The sequence below is a fragment of the Nerophis lumbriciformis genome, linkage group LG26, assembly GCF_033978685.3.
Source record: "Nerophis lumbriciformis linkage group LG26, RoL_Nlum_v2.1, whole genome shotgun sequence".
NCBI classification, from domain to species: domain Eukaryota; kingdom Metazoa; phylum Chordata; class Actinopteri; order Syngnathiformes; family Syngnathidae; genus Nerophis; species Nerophis lumbriciformis.
This window is the reverse complement of record NC_084573.2, coordinates 22742922-22762035: the sequence shown is the minus strand read 5'-3', so window position 1 is coordinate 22762035 and position 19114 is coordinate 22742922. Positions and strand designations below refer to the sequence as shown.

Here is a 19114-nt window from a genome sequence, read left to right as displayed (position 1 = left end):
GAGTAGGTTGGAGTAATGATCTCAACAATGTTAGTGATAATCCCAGTTTTTGCAGAAGCAATAGAATAGTTCCAGGTGTCCTAGTGCAATAATTCGGTACAGTTTAGGTTTTAGCCGTGTTATTCTCACCTGCACAATTTCTACCAATATCAGCGATACTCTCCTCTGTGTCTTTTCTAGGCATTCCTTTATGCAGAGTTGAATGTTTTTACAGTAACTTTGTGAATTCTGAGGTAGTCAAGCACTCACACAAATGCATATAAATGTCATTTCTCAACATTTGCAGCCCATATATAGAATACACAAATAAGGGCAGAATGCTATGATGTTGTGACGATGTCAAATTGCAATGGACTAACTATTGCCGCTTTCTTACTATGTAGTACTCGTTTTAGCTTGGCTCCAGTTACTTTGGTTGGTTTTTCAGTGTATTTATTTTTTCCCAACATGTGGCTGTTAACTACAGTAAAGAAATCATTTCAAAAAAAATATTGTTAGTTTATTTTTCTAAATATTATTATTATTATTATTATTTTTAATAACTACATTTATTCAAGAGGAGATTGAGGGCCACTGCAGCAAAGTGGAGACTGTGGAGTATGTTACCGCAGCGTCCATAGATGAGGTATGGCAACAGGGTACGCTAATGTTAGCATGTGTGTTTACTGTAATAACTGAGCTAAAAAAAATATTGCACAAAATATAATGCCCTAAAATGAGAAAACTAGCACATTTTATTTGTGCAAAATTGATAAAATTATAATAATTATTTTTGGACAAATATTTTTGTTCCCGGACAAGTCTATAAGCCACAGGTGTACACATTGAAACATGAAATATTTACACAGGCGCTTACCGGAAAAGTCATTGAGCGCAGTCTTTGTCCCTCTTCGCTGCCTTTCGTGGTCCGTTAGGGGTGGTTGATTTCCATTCTTTGTATTGTCTGTTTCCTTTTTCGATAGCCCGTTTGATCGGCTTAGGCTGTGGGGCTGCGTCTTGTGCATATTCTGCTAATGATAAGGGTGAGTCCATAAGGCGCTAAATGGCTGACTGAATGATTGTGTGTGCGCGTTTGATTTAATGTGAACAATTTCATTGGCTTATCGTGACCCGTTCGGCAATTTCATTGGTCTGATGCAGGGGTGTTCAAAGTGTGGTTCGGGGGGCCAAATATCGCCCCGCAGCTCGTTTTTTTATTGGCCCTCAGCAGATCATAAAAATTAAATGAATTCATTATTATCAAGATGTTATTAGTTATGCTGTCAAACGATACATTTTTAAAATCAGATTAATCACAGTTTTACATTTGGATTAAGTACAAGTATTACCATTAGTATAAACCTGCTTACATGATATCAATTGACAAATGATTCTATTAACTTAACTCACCAATGCAATTTTGTTGTTGGAATTGATAGAAGGTAAAAGAGCAAATTTATTTGCGCGATTAATCTGCGTATATACGTGATTATTGCAATATAGCGACTTGTCCAGGGTGTACCCCACCTTCCGCCCGATTGTAGCTGAGATAGGCTCCAGCGCCCCCGCGACCCCAAAGGGAATAAGCGGTAGAAAATGGATGGATGGATTTTATAATTAATCGTAAGAGTTGACTCGTTTTTTTCTGACATTCCCAGTTATTACATTACACACACTTTATTTGTCACGTATAACACAAAGCTAACGTGGATGTTTTGTTCAGGTAGCTTAGCATGTATTGACGCACACTGGGTTGCTTTTAGCATCTTTAATATACAAAATGCATCAGAGTGGCCCCCACATCCTTCAATTTTACTTTACACAGGCCTCGCTGGAAAAGGTTTAAATGGTCTGATGTGAAGAGGCTAAATTTATTGGTGGCATGTGAAGCTTGTGAACCCGGAAATACTATAAATTAGCCGCAGCATTGTATAAAACTAAGGGTTCAAAGGGTGGGAAAGAAGTAGCTGCTTGCCGTCCTGAAATTACAGTATTTTTGTGACTTCTATTCAAAAACCGCTCGACCAATGAGCAACCAGCAGTAGTTTACACCGCCCGCATGGACCGGGTACTAGAAATAGCTATTTTTTTTCTACAAATAGAAACACTAAGGTGAGCCAAGTCGGTACTGTGCAGTAAAAAAGGGCCGTCGTTAAAGCCTCCAATCAGATTTCTTTGATGTCATCCCTTTGCTGCTCACAGCCCACAGGGGCCTACTTTAAATGGTATCTGGGGACTGCCATAGAGCATTGTTATGATATGCTGTGATGTACAATATTAATCGTTATAATCCGCAGTTAGGTTTTATTTGGCTTTTCTCACCAAATTCTAGCAATTTCTAAAGGAGTTGCACTTTCTAAGGCAGTGACACGTTAGTTTTTTGTTGTTGTTTTTTTTGGTGAGACAGGTTTTTAAATTTTCATTTAACGTTTTACCACAAAACTGTCCGATCCTGTGCAAGACCTTAACTTGTCAAAATGTAATCCATGTTTGGAAATGTTAAAGGGATACTGCACTTTGCCTATGAGTCACAATCCTTATATAAGACAAGAACAGGTATGTTTTTATATTTTTATGCTTTCTATATCGTAAATAAACATTAGCAAAAGTCAGCTAACAATGGAGTCAATGGGAGCTCCTCTACTCTGCCCATGAAACCCTCTGAATAACCATCCAAAAACCGCCAACAATGCTGTATTTAAATATCGTGATCTGAATATTAACTAAGTATCAGCAATATTGTTATTGTAAGACAATCTATTTTTAGCGGCGCATTGATCACGGAGAGCTAACTAGCCTATGCTGCTGTATTGAAACGTTGAGCCGGTGTCCTGCTGCTGCTTCATCCTCTGGTTTGGTAACAGTTAATTCTAGATTATAAATCACCTGGAGAGTAGAATGTTGTTACCATAGACCAAGAAGTGGCCATCTTTGACATTCAACTTATACCCGAAGACACAAAAAGACACTTGTTTGCGGCAACTTTTTTCACAAGGATGATTAAATCTTCATCTAAACGGGAAGATATAAACATCCCATCAGTGGGCATCCCAGTGAAAGCAGACATTGTGCAGTAAGTGATTGTTTTAGTATGTTCATAGTTTGTATTTCTTGTTTACCACTTAGCAATTCTGCTACACGATGCTTCGTGTTTCACTAAAGATGGATCTGTTAAGCACACAGCTCATCCTCCTTATGTTCAGGCTCAAAAATATAAGGTTCTGGATCATAATTTGTCCAAAAGTAGTCTTTGTTGTTTCTCACAAAGTGTGCCGTGAGTAGTAGATTTGCTGTTGTTAAAGGGAAAAGCAAACGTTGTGATGCGTCTGTGAAATTAATAAGTTGCTGTATGCTTAAAATGAGCAAAATAAGTAAATATTACTGTAAATTCCGGACTATAAGCTGCTACTTTCTTCCTAGATTTTGAACCCTGCGGCTTATAAAACGGAGCGGCTATTTTGTTTTCGCTAATGGCCATAAGGTTTTGTGTTCAATAGTTTGCATTAAACTGATATGGTGTGTTACTGTCTGTGCCATGGCGCCAACTTTTGGGCGAGTTTGCTCACTGCAGGTATTGCGGGTTGAAAATGTAACTTCCTATTTTGATGCAGTAACCAAGAAATAAGCGTCCGTCGCGTTTTGCTCGAAAGGATTCTTCATTCATCACTCCAAGCAACCTTTGTAGGCTTCACAGTTTAACTAAAAAATGTCTTACTTACTGAACCGTCCCATGTGTGATGTCTGTAGGAGTGTTTTCATGCATATTTGTACGTGCTATGGTAATGCAATCAAGTTCGCGTCGTTAGCATTAGCTAATATGCTAACATGTTTACCAGTGTCTGTGTTAGTATTAATCACTTACTTTTTTGTATTGTTTCAGATTCACAAATTCCTCAGTAAATTCGCCAAAACGTTAAAGTTAAAGTGCCAATGATTTTCACACACACACTGATGTGGCAAAATTATTCTCTGCATTTGACCCATCACCCTTGATCACCCCCTGGGAGGTGAGGGGAGCAGTGAGCAGCAGCGGTGGACGCGCCCGGGAATCAATTTTTGGTGATTTAAACCCCAATTCCAACCCTTGATGCTGAGTGCCAAACAGGGAGGTAATGGGTCCCATTTTTCTAGTCTTTGGTATGACTCGGCCGGGGTTTGAACTCACAACCTGCCGATCTCAGGACGGACACTCTAACCCAGGGGTGTCAAACTCAAATACAGAGTGGGCCAACATTTAAAACTGAACAAAGCCGCGGGCCAAGGTTGAACAAATTAACCTTTTAATAGGGACCCAAACAAGTTTTGCATTGAATATTGAACAAGCAAGGTTTATATAACTTTATAGTGACATGCAAAATCGAGTTTCAAATAATAATAATAATAATAATTAAAAAATATCAATGGCATATCAAATACAATTTAAATACAAATTAATGCCTCTTTTCTATTTGCAGCCTTCTGAGGTAAATATCAACATTAACTTTTTCCACAGGCTGATACATTTGAAAATTAAATAACAATGAATAAACCAACCATTCAGGACTTTAAACTGCTCAGTTTGCAACACACTGATCTAATCTGATGTGCCCAAGCCAGATACCTGGCATCTTTTCTTGGATGCTAGTTCATTAATGTCGGGGCTCAGGCTTTGAGCTGAGGCAACCTTCATTATCGAACGAAGGTGTTCATCAGTCATTATATCTCGTAGTCCACCCGGACCACAGTCTTGGGGGCGTGCCTTAAACGTCCTCTACGAGCTGTCGTCACGTCCGCTTTTCAACCATTCTAACAACGTGCCGGCCCAGTCACAAGATATGTGCGGCTTCTGTACGCACACACACGTGAATGCAATGCATACTTGATCAACAGCGATACAGGTTACACTGAGGGTGGCCGTATAAACAACTTTAACACTGTTAGAAATATACGCCACACTGTGAATCCACACCAAACAAGAATGACAAACACATTTCGGGAGAACATCCGCACCGTAACACAACATAAACACAACAGAACAAATACCCAGAACCCTTTGCAGCACTAACTCTTCCAGGACGCTACAAAATACACCCCCGCTACCACCAATTTTGGCCCGCGGGCCAGAGTTTGACACCCATGCTCTAACCACAAGGCCACTGAGTAGGTACAGGCACTGTTTGGAAACAATTAAGGTGTGTAAATAAACATTTACAAAATATTCCTGTGTAAATACCTCATGTAACAACGTACGTATGTGCGACTTATAGTCCGGTGCGGCTAATACATGGACAATATTTTTCTTCTTCTAAAATTTTGTGGGTGTGGCTTATATCCTGGTGCGCTCTATAGTCCGGAAAGTACGGCATATGTTATTATGCATGTGTCTGTTACTGCATTACATATATATGTACAGTGTGTATATAAAACGTTGACAAAGGTTTTTTAAAACACTTTATAGGCGGAATAGAGCGACTCCAATTGGCTCCATTGTTAGCTGACTTGCAAACAATTTTTTACGATTTAGAAGGGATTAAAAAAAAAGCAAAACATTCTGTATGTGTTCTTGTCTTGCATGGGATTTTGAATGATAGGCAAAAAATAAAAAATAAAAAAGTGCATTTCCCCTTTAAGCGACATCACACCTTCACAATATCTGCACCTTTGCAATTTATTTACAAGCCATTTTCTCCACAGTCGAAAGTGACGTTTGCCACTAAAAAGCCATATGCTCACTCTCTTTTAACACTGGCGAGGTATGCAGCTGGTGGTTTTCAAATTCCTCCTTGCCTGCGGTAACTATAGGACCATGAGCTCAACGTTAAAGACACTTCTACCTCCATCACTCAGGCACACTACCCAACTATTTTGTGCCTGTTTGCTGTCTAACACGGCGCTGACATATCCGACTCTCAGCATCGCATCAGAAAACGACTTCATCCAGCATATTTCAGTGTTATATCTTATTCCCCATGACTATGCTGTAGTTGCTTCTTTAACTGTGACTGTTTCTTTTATATCTCTGCACTTTTTTTTTCATTTTTTTTTTCATGTCGCTGTGATTTCTTTGATAAAGGTGCTAAATGTTGTGTCCTATTTAGTAAGACAGGTGGAGTACTGTTAAATTAGGAGTTGATATGCGGACGTCGCAGTTCATATATTAACTGTTTGTCTCACTTTCTTCATTAGGCACCACAGCTTTATTCATTTACCTTTTTCCGGTTTCTTTTTAGCAGACTGGTAGCTGGATTTAGACAATCTACAAGAAAGTAATCCGCTATAAAACTCTTCATATTGACAAGATATTTACTGGAAATACAAGGTATTTACATTTTTCTTTATCACAAAGTCTTCAGTCATATTTTTATTGTCTGACTTTCTTTCTTAAAAAAAAAAAAAAATAGACACAAATACGTGTTTTACGCTTTATTAAGAGTGTTGGATCTCTGTGCCCGTTGTTTTTCGGTATTGTTCCAATTCAGTTCATTCTACTGACTCAGTGTTAATATAGGGTAATTTTAAAAACATGACTCTTGGTACAAACAAATGGTATACATTCAAATAAGATACTTTGCATGTGCACTAACTGTGATGGATTAAGCTGAAATAAAATGGGTGCAATACCCAGAAATCATTTTGAGACGATGTCATTTGTGATGATTTGACAACATCTTTGCCTTTTTCACACATTCAGTACACTTGTACAGCCAGTACAAGAAAATTGATTTTTTTTTTTTTTTTTTAATCCTGATTTATTTATTTTTAAAGAAATCACGCTCCGTTTTGACCCTTTTAATGACATTAATGTAACAATATTGTGTTTGTTTGTTTTTCCTCCCCAAGAAATATCAGAAATAATGTTCCAGTGTCAAGATGTCACCATCATACAACCTTTATTAGCTGTACAGGCAGGGGCGTCGAAGTGAAGGGGTAAGTAGAAATGTTGTAGCAGTAAAAGTCGAAGATTTGTTTCTGTCATTTAAAAATGTCGGTTATATATACACTATATTGCCAAAAGTATTTGGCCACCCATCCAAATGATGAGAATCAGGTGTCCGAATCACTTGGCCCGGCCACATGTGTATAAAATGAAGCACTTAGGCATGGAGACTGTTTCTACAAACATTTGTGAAAGAATGGGCCGCTCTCAGGAGCTCAGTGATTTCCAGCCTGGAACTGTCATAGGATGCCACTTGTGCAACAAATCCAGTCGTGAAATTTCCTTGCTCCTAAATATTCCAAAGTCAACTGTCGGCTTCATTATAAGAAAATGGAAGAGTTTGGGAACAACAGCAACCCAGCCACCAAGTGGTAGGCCACGTAAACTGACAGAGAGGGGTCAGCGGATGCTGAGGCGCATAGTGCAAATAATTTCTGCACAGTCAATTGCTACAGAGCTCCAAACTTCATGTGACTTTCCAATTAGCCCACGTACAGAACGCAGAGAGTTTCATGGAATGTGTTTCCATGGCCGACCAGCTGCATCTAAGCCCTACATCACCAAGTCCAATGCAAAGCGTCGGATGCAGTGGTGTAAAGCACGTCACCACTGGACTCTAGACGCCTTCTCTGGAGTGATGAATCACGCTTTTCCATCTGGCAATCTGATGGACGAGTCTGGGTTTGGAGGTTGCCAGGAGAACGGTACATTTCGGACTGCATTGTGCTGAGTGTGAAATTTGGTGTGGGGTTGTCTTTCAGGAGTTGGGCTTGGCCCCTTAGTTCCAGTGAAAGGAACTTTGAATGCTCCAGGATACCAAAACATTTTGGACAATTCCCAACCTTGTGGAAACAGTTTGGAGCGGGCCCCTTCCTCTTCCAACATGACTGTGCACCAGTGCGCAAAGCAAGGTTCATAAAGACATGGATGACAGAGTTTAGTGTGGATGAACTTGACTGGCCTGCACAGAGTCCTGACCTGAACCCAATAGAACACCTTTGAGATGAATTACAACGGAGACTGAGAGCCAGGCCTTCTCGACCAACATCAGTGTGTGACCTCACTAATGCGCTTTTGGAAGAATGGTCGTAAATTCCTATTAACACACTCCGCAACCTTGTGGACAGCCTTCCCAGAAGAATTTAAGCTGTAATAGCTGCAAAAGGTGGACTGACATCATATTGAACCCTATGGGTTAGGAATGGGATGGCACTTCAAGTTCATATGTGAGTCAAGGCAGGTGGCCAAATACTTTTGGCAATATAGAGTATACATATTTTTAAATGCTGCTGAGAATGTTACACTGTCAAAAAACTGGCTCGGCAGATTTTTACCGAAAAAAAACAATACTGTATTTTAATATACAGTAATATTTTCGGACAAAGTAACATTTACGGTAACATTTTTGTGACTGAGTTGAGGTTTTTTTACTGTAAATTCCTTTGGGGTTATTTCACAATGTAAGCAAAGATAAATGTTGCTGTCAAAGTGCAAAAATAAGGTTGCTTGAAAGAAATTAAGAACATCTACGACTAAACCTACACACACAGGTATAAAAAAAAAAGCAAAATGGCTTGCTCCACCTGGATAGCGACAAACCTAGCATCGAACCAATTCACTCAACACAGACGTCATAACGTCATCAAAGCTCACCTTTAAGCGGTCACACGCAGCACCACTTGAAAGAAGTGTAAAATGACAGAAGGATGGTAAAACATCACTAAATCTACCTGAAGCAGCAAAGGAGAAAGTAATGGTTAAGTTTCACTTTCACTCTGGTGCATTCAAGGAGCCTCGGTTTAAGTTGGAAACACAGGTTTCACAAGTTTTTAAGGACGAGGGTGGCTTAACCCCCAGCAGATGCACTGATGATAATATCATCATAAAAATAATGATCTACTATTATGATTTGATACTCCTGTGTATCAGCTGATTCATACATGTCAAGGAAATTGTACCATATTTATAATCATATGTAAGTGAATGACGAGAGGCTATAATATTTATTAACTTCGTATTTATTCCGAGTGCTGCTGAGATGATGATTTTTCATATAAATATATAGACATGGAAATATATATTTATGTGAATTATATTAAAAAGCACCTTTTCTCGAGTGACTCAGAGTGCTGTTGGATTGAAAAGCTATTATCTACATTCTTAAGATACATTTACACCAGTGTCGGTGGCACTGGGTGTGAGGTGGGTAATGACGACGAGGATGGCAAAAGCTGGATTTGAACCAGGAACCCTGAAGTTGCTGGTCGGCCGCTCTACCATCTGAGCCACGCCGCTCCATGACTGTCTTATGACATAGTATTAGCAATAAAATGACCTCTTATTAGCATGCTAATGATCGCTAATTAGTCGAATTTCAAGTATATTTACTGTGCCTTGTTAACAGAAGCCACACAAACAGTTTCTTGAAGTATACTGTTCAAGTGGAATTTCCCCAAGTGGGATGTATAAAGTTGGTCTAATGCAGTTGTTCTTAACCTTGTTGGAGGTACCGAACCCCAGCAGTTTCATATGCGCATTCACCGAACATTTCTTTAGTGAAAAAAAAAAAGTTGTATTTTTTCAAATTCAAGACAAAGTTATATGTTTTTGGTAACATATTCTAAGTAACACTTAATTTAAAGTTATTTGGTTAGGGTTAGGGTTAGAGGGTTAGGGTTATAATAAGGCCATGCCGAATAAGGCATTAATAAGTACTTAATAATGACTAGTTAAGAGCCAATATGTTACTAATTTGCATGTTTATAAGCGACTAATTAATAGTGAATATGTTCCCCATACTAAAGTGTTACCATGTTTTTTTACTGGTGCACAAAATGAACCGTGCATGAACATCACCTTGTTCAATGAACAAAACCAGCACAGTGCATAAACTCACAACAAATTAAACACCTACAAATCAGTCTGACTTCTGCTGTTGCCGTATCCATAATACACCGATAGGGAGAAGTTTTTATTTAAACGATGAGTCGGGTGTGTCTTGACCTCCGCCGAACCCCTGAGCCCGACTCACCGAACCCAGGTTAAGAACCACTGGTCTAATGTTATCAAACCCTATTCAATATTAGCCACATTTCAGTTATTAAACTGATAAAGTATTGTTGTCTTAGCAGATAATATTCATGTAAATAAGTCAGAGCCTGCGTAAAAAATTAGTTTGCGCCTTTGTCAATAGAGTCCGCGCCTTTGTCAATAGAGTCCGCGCCTTCATAAAATGAGTCCGCAACAGCGTAAAATGAGTCTGAATCTGCGTAAAAAATTAGTCCGCGCCTTCGTAAAATGAGTGCAGGCCAGCGTAAAATGTATGAATATATTTTCTAATATTTCTTTATATATATATATATATATATATATATATATATATATATATATAAATTAAAAAATAAAAATATATATATATATATATATATAAATAATCCGTTCATGAATGAGTATATCCGTTCGTCCACCGTGTTCAATGGATAAGTCTGATCTACAAAATGTGCAGGCAGCATACTCCTTCCCCTTCGAGCTGTCCTGGATGAACTGAAATTATTTTTTCCAATCATTTTGGAACTTGCAAGCGTACTTCTTCTTCTTACTCGTCGTCGCCATGTCTCTTCTTCGTTTTTCTGCTTCGTCTCTGTTATGTTTTTGGACATTACTACTTGCCGTAGTTTTGAAGCAATGCATGATGGGAATCCGGATGTTGTGTGTCAGTGTATTAACATGCCGGCTGGAATAAACACACGCTGAGAAATAGCTCCGTGCCTGCCTACTTTATGGGTTATAGATAAACCTATGGATAACGGACACATATATAATAGTCTCCTTTTCAGGTTGTAGAGGACGCTAAAGGCAGTGCCTTTAAGGCACGCCCCCAATATTGTTGTCCGGGTGGAAATCGGGAGAAATTCGGGGTAATGGTTGCCCTGGGAGATTTTCGGGAGGGGCACTGAAATTTGGGAGTCTCCCAGGAAAATCGGGAGGGTTGGCAAGTATGGCGCAGAGACGTCCCCAACCGATGCACAGATGAGTGGTCCACCCTGGGTCCCGACTTTGGACAGCTAGCCCATCATCTGTGGTCACCGAATCTGTGCAAATGTGAAAATGAGTATGAGTCTGCCTATGTGAGTCTGCGCCTGCGTATAATGAGTCAACAACAACGTAAAATGAGTCAGAGCCTACATAAAAAAATTAGTTTGCACCTTTGTAAAATGACTGAGGCTGCGTAAAATGTGTCCGCAACAGCGTAAAATAAGTCAGTCTGCGGAAAAAATGAGTGCCAGTCTGTGTAAAATGAGTCTGCAACAGCGTAAAATGAGTCTGCAACAGCGTAAAATGAGTCAGAGCTAGATTAAATTAAGTCCAAGTCTGCGAAAAAAATGAGTCCGAGTCTGTGTAAAAGGAGTCCGCGCCTGCGTAAATTGAGTCCGCAACAGCGTAAAAAGAGTCAGAATCTGCGTAAAATGAGTTTGAGTCTGTGTAAAACATAGGTCCAAGTCTGCAAAAAATGAGTCCGTGTCTGCGTAAAATGAGTCCGTGTCTGCGTAAAATGAGTTTGCGCCTGCGTAAATTGAGTCTGCAACAGCGCAAAATGAGTCAGACCCTGCATAAAATGAGTTTGAGTCTGTGTAAAACATAGGTCCCAGTCTGCGTAAAAAATGAATCCGTGCCTTCGTAAAATGAATCTGCAACAATGTAATATGAGTCCCCGCCAGCATAAAGTAAGTCAGCGCCAACGTAAAAAGAGTCGGCGCGTGTGCAAAATAAATGTGGTTTACACACGCGAGGATTTTGGCCCTGTTTTGACCCCAGACTTCCACACTCACGCAGGAAGCGCCTTCACGCAAAAGCAGTCCCAGAAAAGAACAAACTATTTTCAGTATTGTTGTTAGGATAGAACAGCGATGCCCTCACTTTTTTAGCAGGTGAGCTACTTTTCAAATGACCAAGTCGTTGTGATCTACCTCATCTTCATATGTGTGTATATACATACAGTACAGACCAAAGCTTTGGACACACCTTCTCATTTCAATGCGTTTTCTTTATTTTCATGACACATTGTAGATTGTGTCCAGGGTGTACTCCGCCTTCCGCCCGAATGCAGCTGCTCCAGCACCATATATATATATATATATATATATATATATATATATATATATATATATATATATATATATATATATATATGTCTTAATAAGGTTATCCAAAAAATAGTGCTCGATACCGTAGTAGAGCGCAATATATGTATGTGTGGGGAAAAAAATCACAAGACTACTTCATCTCTACAGGCCTGTTTCATGAGGGGGTTCCCTCAATCATCAGGAGATTTTGCACCTAAATCTCCTGATGATTGAGGGAACCCCCTCATGAAACAGGCCTGTAGAGATGAAGTAGTCTTGTGATTTTTTTCCCCACACATACATATATATATATATATATATATATATATATAATTCATTATTTTGACGTTTTTGTTATCATGTTAAAGGTGTTTTTATGAAAATACAAGCATGTTTGACAAATAGATTCCCTTCTTTCATGATGAAAAAAATATAAGTTGGTGTATTACCTGATTCTGATGACATTGATTGCAATCAGACAGGATAACTTCCACATTTTCAAACTTACATTTGTGGAGGAGAAAAAAAAGAAGAGGTTGGTTTTTGGCATCTTATTTGTCCAACTTGCATACTCGTATCCTTGACAAGAATTACATTGACGGCACACTCCGTAGCCCACCAGCTTGTGTGCGCTAGACTCTTATTGTGTTAGCGCAGGCAGGATGGAGCAGCACTTGTATTGTGAAGACAGGAACTGTGCGGTTGGTCTTTCTTGCCTTCCTGCCAGTGTTTTTTTTTTTCCACATGCTAATTTTTAGGTCTATTTTTTCAATGCCTGGCTGGCAATCGACTGACACCCTCCGCGATCAACCGGTACCTCGCGATCAACTGGTAGCTCACAATCGACGTAATGGGCACCCTTGCAATAGAACATATTCACCGATAGCTACCATTCGCTGTCCAAGTCACTATCATTAGCTAAGAACGCACAACATAAGAGGGCGGGACATAATGTTTAAAACACAAGCCCCCTCTGATTAGCGCATGTACTGCACTTCTATTGACATTGTAAAAGTGGAATCGAACTTTAATTTCACTTTCACATAAAATGTGTCGCGTCGCCGAGTCTTTCCTCCCATTCAGCAACCTGACAGTCAGTGCGTGCTGATAAGACCGGACGGGAGATAGTGGATGAGAAAACGAGCTGATCCATTCAAGCAAAGAATCCCTTCCGCGTTGATGCAATGCAGATTTTCAACACTTGATCTTGATCCTCTTCTCAGATATGAGAATGTGATTTTTGCAGAGGAAACGCGAGTCACAAAAGGGACCATTTGATGCCTTAAGCAGACACGTGCGGAGACATATTGGTTCCCCGCAGAGCATTTTGAAGCACTTTCCCTCTGCTTAGTGTTGCTTGGGAATACAAGCTTACACTGTACTCCCACCTCAGTGTCACAACCTCCGTTTCCTCTCCAAAAAGAGGAGAAGTTAATTGGAGACTGTAAACTGTCCATAGTGTGGTTGACTGGTGATCAGTCCAGGGCGCACCTTCTCGCCCTTCACCTCACTAAAAGCTGGGATAGGCTCCAGCTCTGCCATGACCAAGACAACTGGTAGGAAATGAATGAATGAACTTTAAATAAGTTTGTTTAGTGACATTTCGACTTGAACTTGTTTTTTTTTCCCCCCTTGCCAGAGTTTCAAGGCCCAATGGTGGCATGGAATGCTGCACAGCGTCTTAATAACTTGAACAACACAACCCAACCCGGAACATCTTGTCGGTAAATATGCTCTCTAGAGCAGTAATTCTCAAACTGCGGTACGATTACCACTATTGGTACGCGGGCTCTACCCAGTGGTACGCCAAAGAATCATTTCATTCAATATTGTAATGTTCCTACTAGGGGTGTGGGAAAAAATCGATTCGAACTCAAATCGCGATTCTCATGTTGTGCGATTCAGTATCAATTCTCATTTTTCAAAAATTGACATTTTTTATTTTATTTTATTTTATTTATTTATTTATTTTTTTTTTAGTTAATCAATCCAACAAAACAATACACAGCAATATCATAACAATGCAATCCAATTCCAAAACCAAACCCGACCCAGCAACACTCAGAACTGCAATAAACAGAGCAATTGAGAGGAGACACAAACACGACACAGAACAAACCAAAAGTAGTGAAACAAAAATTAATATTATCAACAACAGTATCAATATTAGTTACAATTTCAACACAGCAGTGATTAAAAATCCCTCAATGACATTATCATTAGACATTTATAAAAAAAAAAGCATAGTGTAACAGTGGCTTACACTTGCATCGCATCTCATAAGCTTGACAACACACTGTGTCCAATATTTTCACAAAGATAAAATAAGTCATATTTTTGGTTCATTTAATAGTTTAAACAAATTTACATTATTGCAATCAGTTGATAAAACATTGTCCTTTACAATTATAAAAGCTTTCTACAAAAATCTACTACTCTGCTTGCATGTCAGCAGACTGGGGTAGATCCTGCTGAAATCCTATGTATTGAATGAATAGAGAATCCTTTTGAATCGGAAAAATATCGTTTTTGAATTGAGAATCGCGTTGATTCGAAAAAAAAATTGATTTATAATCGAATCGTGACCCCAAGAATCGATATTGAATCGAATCGTGGGACACCCAAAGATTCGCAGCCCCAGTTCCTACGTTCAAACTAGTGTTGTCCTGATACCAATATTTTGGTACCGGTACCAAAATGTATTTCGATGCTTTTCGGTACTTTTCGATACTTTTCTAAATAAAGGGGACCACAAAAAATTGCATTATTGGCTTTATTTTAACAAAAAAAATCTTAGGGTACATTAAACATATGTTTCTTATTGCAAGTTTGTCCTTAAATAAAATAGTGAACATACAAGACAACTTGTCTTTTAGTAGTAAGTAAGTAAACAAAGACTCCTAATTTAGTCTGCTGACATATGCAGTAACATATTGTGTCATTTATCATTCCATTATTTTGTCAACATTATTAAGGACAAGTGGTAGAATATGAATTATTAATGTACTTGTTCATTTACTGTTAATATCTGCTTACTTTCTCTTTTAACATGTTCTATCTACACTTCTGTTAAAATGTAATAATCACTTATTCTTCTGTTGTTTGATGCTGTACATTAGTTTTGGATGATACCACAAATTTGGGTATCAATCCGAGACCAAGTAGTTACAGGATCATACATTAGTCATATTCAAAGTCCTCATGTGTCCAGGGACATATTTCCTGAGTTTATAAACATAATATACATTTAAAAAAAACGAAAAAAGATGTTGTGATGCCAAAAAAATATCAATGTAATCATAGTAGTATCGACTAGATACACTACTGTACTTGGTATCATTACAGTGGATGTTAGGTGTAGATCCATCAATGGCGTTTGTTGACATTTTGACGCCGGTGAGCTACGGTGTGTAGTGAAGGATGTTTAGCTATTCCTCGTCCTGCAGGGATGATACTTGTAAGAAACTTACTTTATTTGTCGCCATGGAGGCGAGGATTAGTGATTTAGAAGTAGCTAAAACACTGCAGACTGGGGCTGGACTTTAGCCGCCAGCTAGCTAGCCATTTCTTAAAGCACCTCTTCCTGAGGGTGTTTCAGTGTTATAACTTCACCTTTATCTTTAGTTTTTAAGCCAAAATGCGTCCGTTCTCCATTTTCTGTCTACACACATTGTCGGTTTGTAAGTACTCCGTGATTGTGCGCTGCCGAACATGCTCGTCTGCTCGTAAACCAGCAATGTAATGACGTGACGACGATGGGGGGGTGTAGGACCGGTACTTTTTAGAGGCGGTATAGTACCGAATATGATTCATTGGTATACCATACTATATACACATACATACATATATACATACATATACATACATACATATACACACATATATATATATATACATGCATACATACATACATACATACATACATATATATATATATATATATATATATATATATATATATATATATATTCATTGGTTTACCGTACAACCCTAGTTCAAACACAGTGTGACCGTTCAAACTCAATGTAATGTTACAATATACTTGCTAAATAACACCACAGCCTTGTTTTTATTGAATACTGTATTTTAATGTTGGACTGTAGCCAAGTTTTTTCTAAGGTGCTACTTGGTGTAAAAAGTTTGAGCTTGAGAGCAATTGTTTTTTTTTAAGTGTGGCACAGCGAGGTTTCCTGCAGCGAATATAATGTAATCTAATACTTACCCCAAAATGTCGTTTTTCGGAGCATATTTTGTGAACTTACTAAATACTTGGGCTGAATCCCAATTCTCCCACTACCCCTTCCACTCATGGCATCTAAATGACTGACATGACACTAAAAAGTTCTCGTTAGGTATCTTTTGTTCCTGAAAATGTATCTGGCAGTCAATTAGATTTGGAATAATCGGTATATCATTTATTGTACCTGGAAGGCCCCCTTTTCCCATCGCCAGACTCCATATATCGCCCCCTCTTGATGTGACGGTCATTCCCCACATACAGTGTGGATAAAGTCATATAAAACTATTACTTTCATCACTTAATTGCATTTTTTGTTGCCTTTGTCCATGATTACTTCAAAATCGATATGGTTAACATTATGAGCAAAAAATAAGTATGAAAGAATCATCATATCCGGACTTCAGGGATGTGAGCACCCTTTGACAAAAAAGAGGAACATTTCTATCAGCACAAAAAGAAATTTTAAAAATCAACACTACATTTCCTGCAATTATTATATATATATATATATATATATATATATATATATATATATATATATATATATATATATATATATATATATATATACCCCAAAACCAGTGAAGTTGGCACGTTGTGTAAATGGTAAATAAAAACAGAATACAATGATTTGCAAATCCTTTTTCAACCTATATTCAATTGAATGGACTGCAAAGACAAGATGTTTAATGTTTACATTTTTGCAAGTATTAGCTCATTTGGAATTTGATGCCTGCAACATGTTTCAAAAAAGCTGGCACAAGTGGCAAAAAAGACTGAGAAGGTTGAGGAATGCTCATCAAACACTTATTTGTAACATCCCACAGGAGAACAGGCTAATTGGGAACAGGTGGGTGCCATGATTGGGTATAAAAGCAGCTTCCGTGAAATGCTCAGTCATTCACAAACAAGGATGGGGCGAGGGTCACCACTTTGTGAACAAATGCGTGAGCAAATTGTCGAACAGTTTAAGAACAATATTTCTCAAGGAGCTATTGCAAGGAATTTAGGGATTTCACCATCTAAGGTCTGTAATATCATCAAAAGGTTCAGAGAATCTGGAGAAATCACTACACCTAAGCGATGATATTACAGACCTTCGATCCCTCAGGCGGTACTGCATCAAAAAGCGACATCAGTGTGTAAAGGATATCATCACATGGGCTCAGAAACACTTCAGAAAACCACTGTCAGTAACTACAGTTTGTCGCTACATCTGTAAGTACAAGTTGAAACTAGAATATGCAAAGCAAAGCCATTTATCAACAACACCCGGAAACGCCGCCGGCTTCGCTGGGCCCGAGCTTATATAAGATGGACTGATGCAAAGTGGAAAAGTGTTCTGTGGTCTGACGAGTCCACATTTCAAAGTTATTTTTAGAAACTGTGGACGTTATGTCCTCTGTCTTCTTGCGCCTATGACGCACTGTTATAGGCGCAAAGTTCAAAAGCCAGCATCTGTGATGGTATGGGGGTGTATTAGTGCCCAAAGCATGGGTAACTTACACATCTGTGAAGGCGCGATTAATGCTGAAAGGTACATACAGGTTTTGGAGCAACATATGTTGCCATCCAAGCAACGTCTTTTTCATGGACGCCCCTGCTTATTTCAGCAAGACAATGCTAAGCACGTGTTACAACAGCGTGGCTTCGTAGTAAAAGAGTGCGGGTACTAGACTGGCCTGCCTGTAGTCCAGACTTGTCTCCCATTGAAAATGTGTGGCGCATTATGAAGCCTAAAATACCACAACAGAGACCCCCGGACTGTTGAACAACTTAAGCTGTACATCAAGCAAGAATGGGAAAGAATTCCGCCTGAAAAGCTTCAAAAATTGGTCTCCTCAGTTCCCAATATATATATATAGTATATATACATATACACACATATTTATACACATACATACATATGTATATATAGTATATATGTATGCACGTGTATAAATATGTGTGTATATGTATATATATATATGTGTGTATGTATGTATATATATAGCGTGCCTGCTGCTTTCATGTTGTAACGGGACACAATGGCCGTACCTCCGCTCTCCAGAGGCCATCTGTGTGTGTGCCAGGCCAGCAGATGGATTACCTTGTCAATGTGTCCTATTCACAGGTGGGAGCGAAGAGGAGCTCTTTGACAGGAGGACAAGATCCACGGCCACAGTCTGAAGCTAACACGATTCCAACACACTCCCCATCTGTATGATAATGAGACCTCGTGTAAGGGGGCGGGGGAAAATATCAGTTTTTCTTTCTTTTATCCATTGGTTAATACATCATATAAATATATAAGCTTGTCCATCTGGGAAATATGTTGGAGAAGTTGGTTCTACAAATATAATTTTTTTTTTTAATGTGAATGTTAAAAGGATTGCAGAGAAAAAAAAAATTAAATTGTGTGAGCTGACAAATAATGAACCGTGGACCAAACATGCATTTTGGTGGCTTTATTTACCAGGATTATGAAATAACTACATTTGCCACAAAAAGTGTTGTTAAACTGAAAATTCATAACCAATTTTTATATACACTTTGTCAAGATCTAATCTGCTTATAAAGCGCTCTAAAAAAAATATTCAAAAACCTCAATCAAAGTTTTATATACACGCTGTACATGTTTTGTCGTAACATTCATAATAACATGTAATAATGACGTATTTTGCTCATTTTAAGCATACAGTGACGCATTGATTTCACATCTCATATATATGTATATGTGTGTAAATATATATATATTATATATATATATATATATATATATATATATATATATACATGTGTGTGTATATATGTGTATATATACTGTATATATATATGTGTGTGTGTATATATACATATATATATATGTGTGTGTGT

General features: G+C 38.4%; 1 protein-coding gene across 1 annotated transcript in view; it reads left to right on the top strand.

The window, feature by feature from the left end:
* The window catches only part of nudt14 (nudix (nucleoside diphosphate linked moiety X)-type motif 14), an 80494-nt gene extending 61807 nt beyond the window's left edge, over positions 1-18687 (top strand). The window contains exon 6 of the mRNA XM_061987174.2: positions 18372-18687. Within this exon, the coding sequence (XP_061843158.2) occupies positions 18372-18427 (56 nt within the window). The 3' untranslated portion in view covers positions 18428-18687. The remainder of the gene's footprint in view (positions 1-18371) is intronic.
* Positions 18688-19114: the final 427 nt, after the last annotated feature.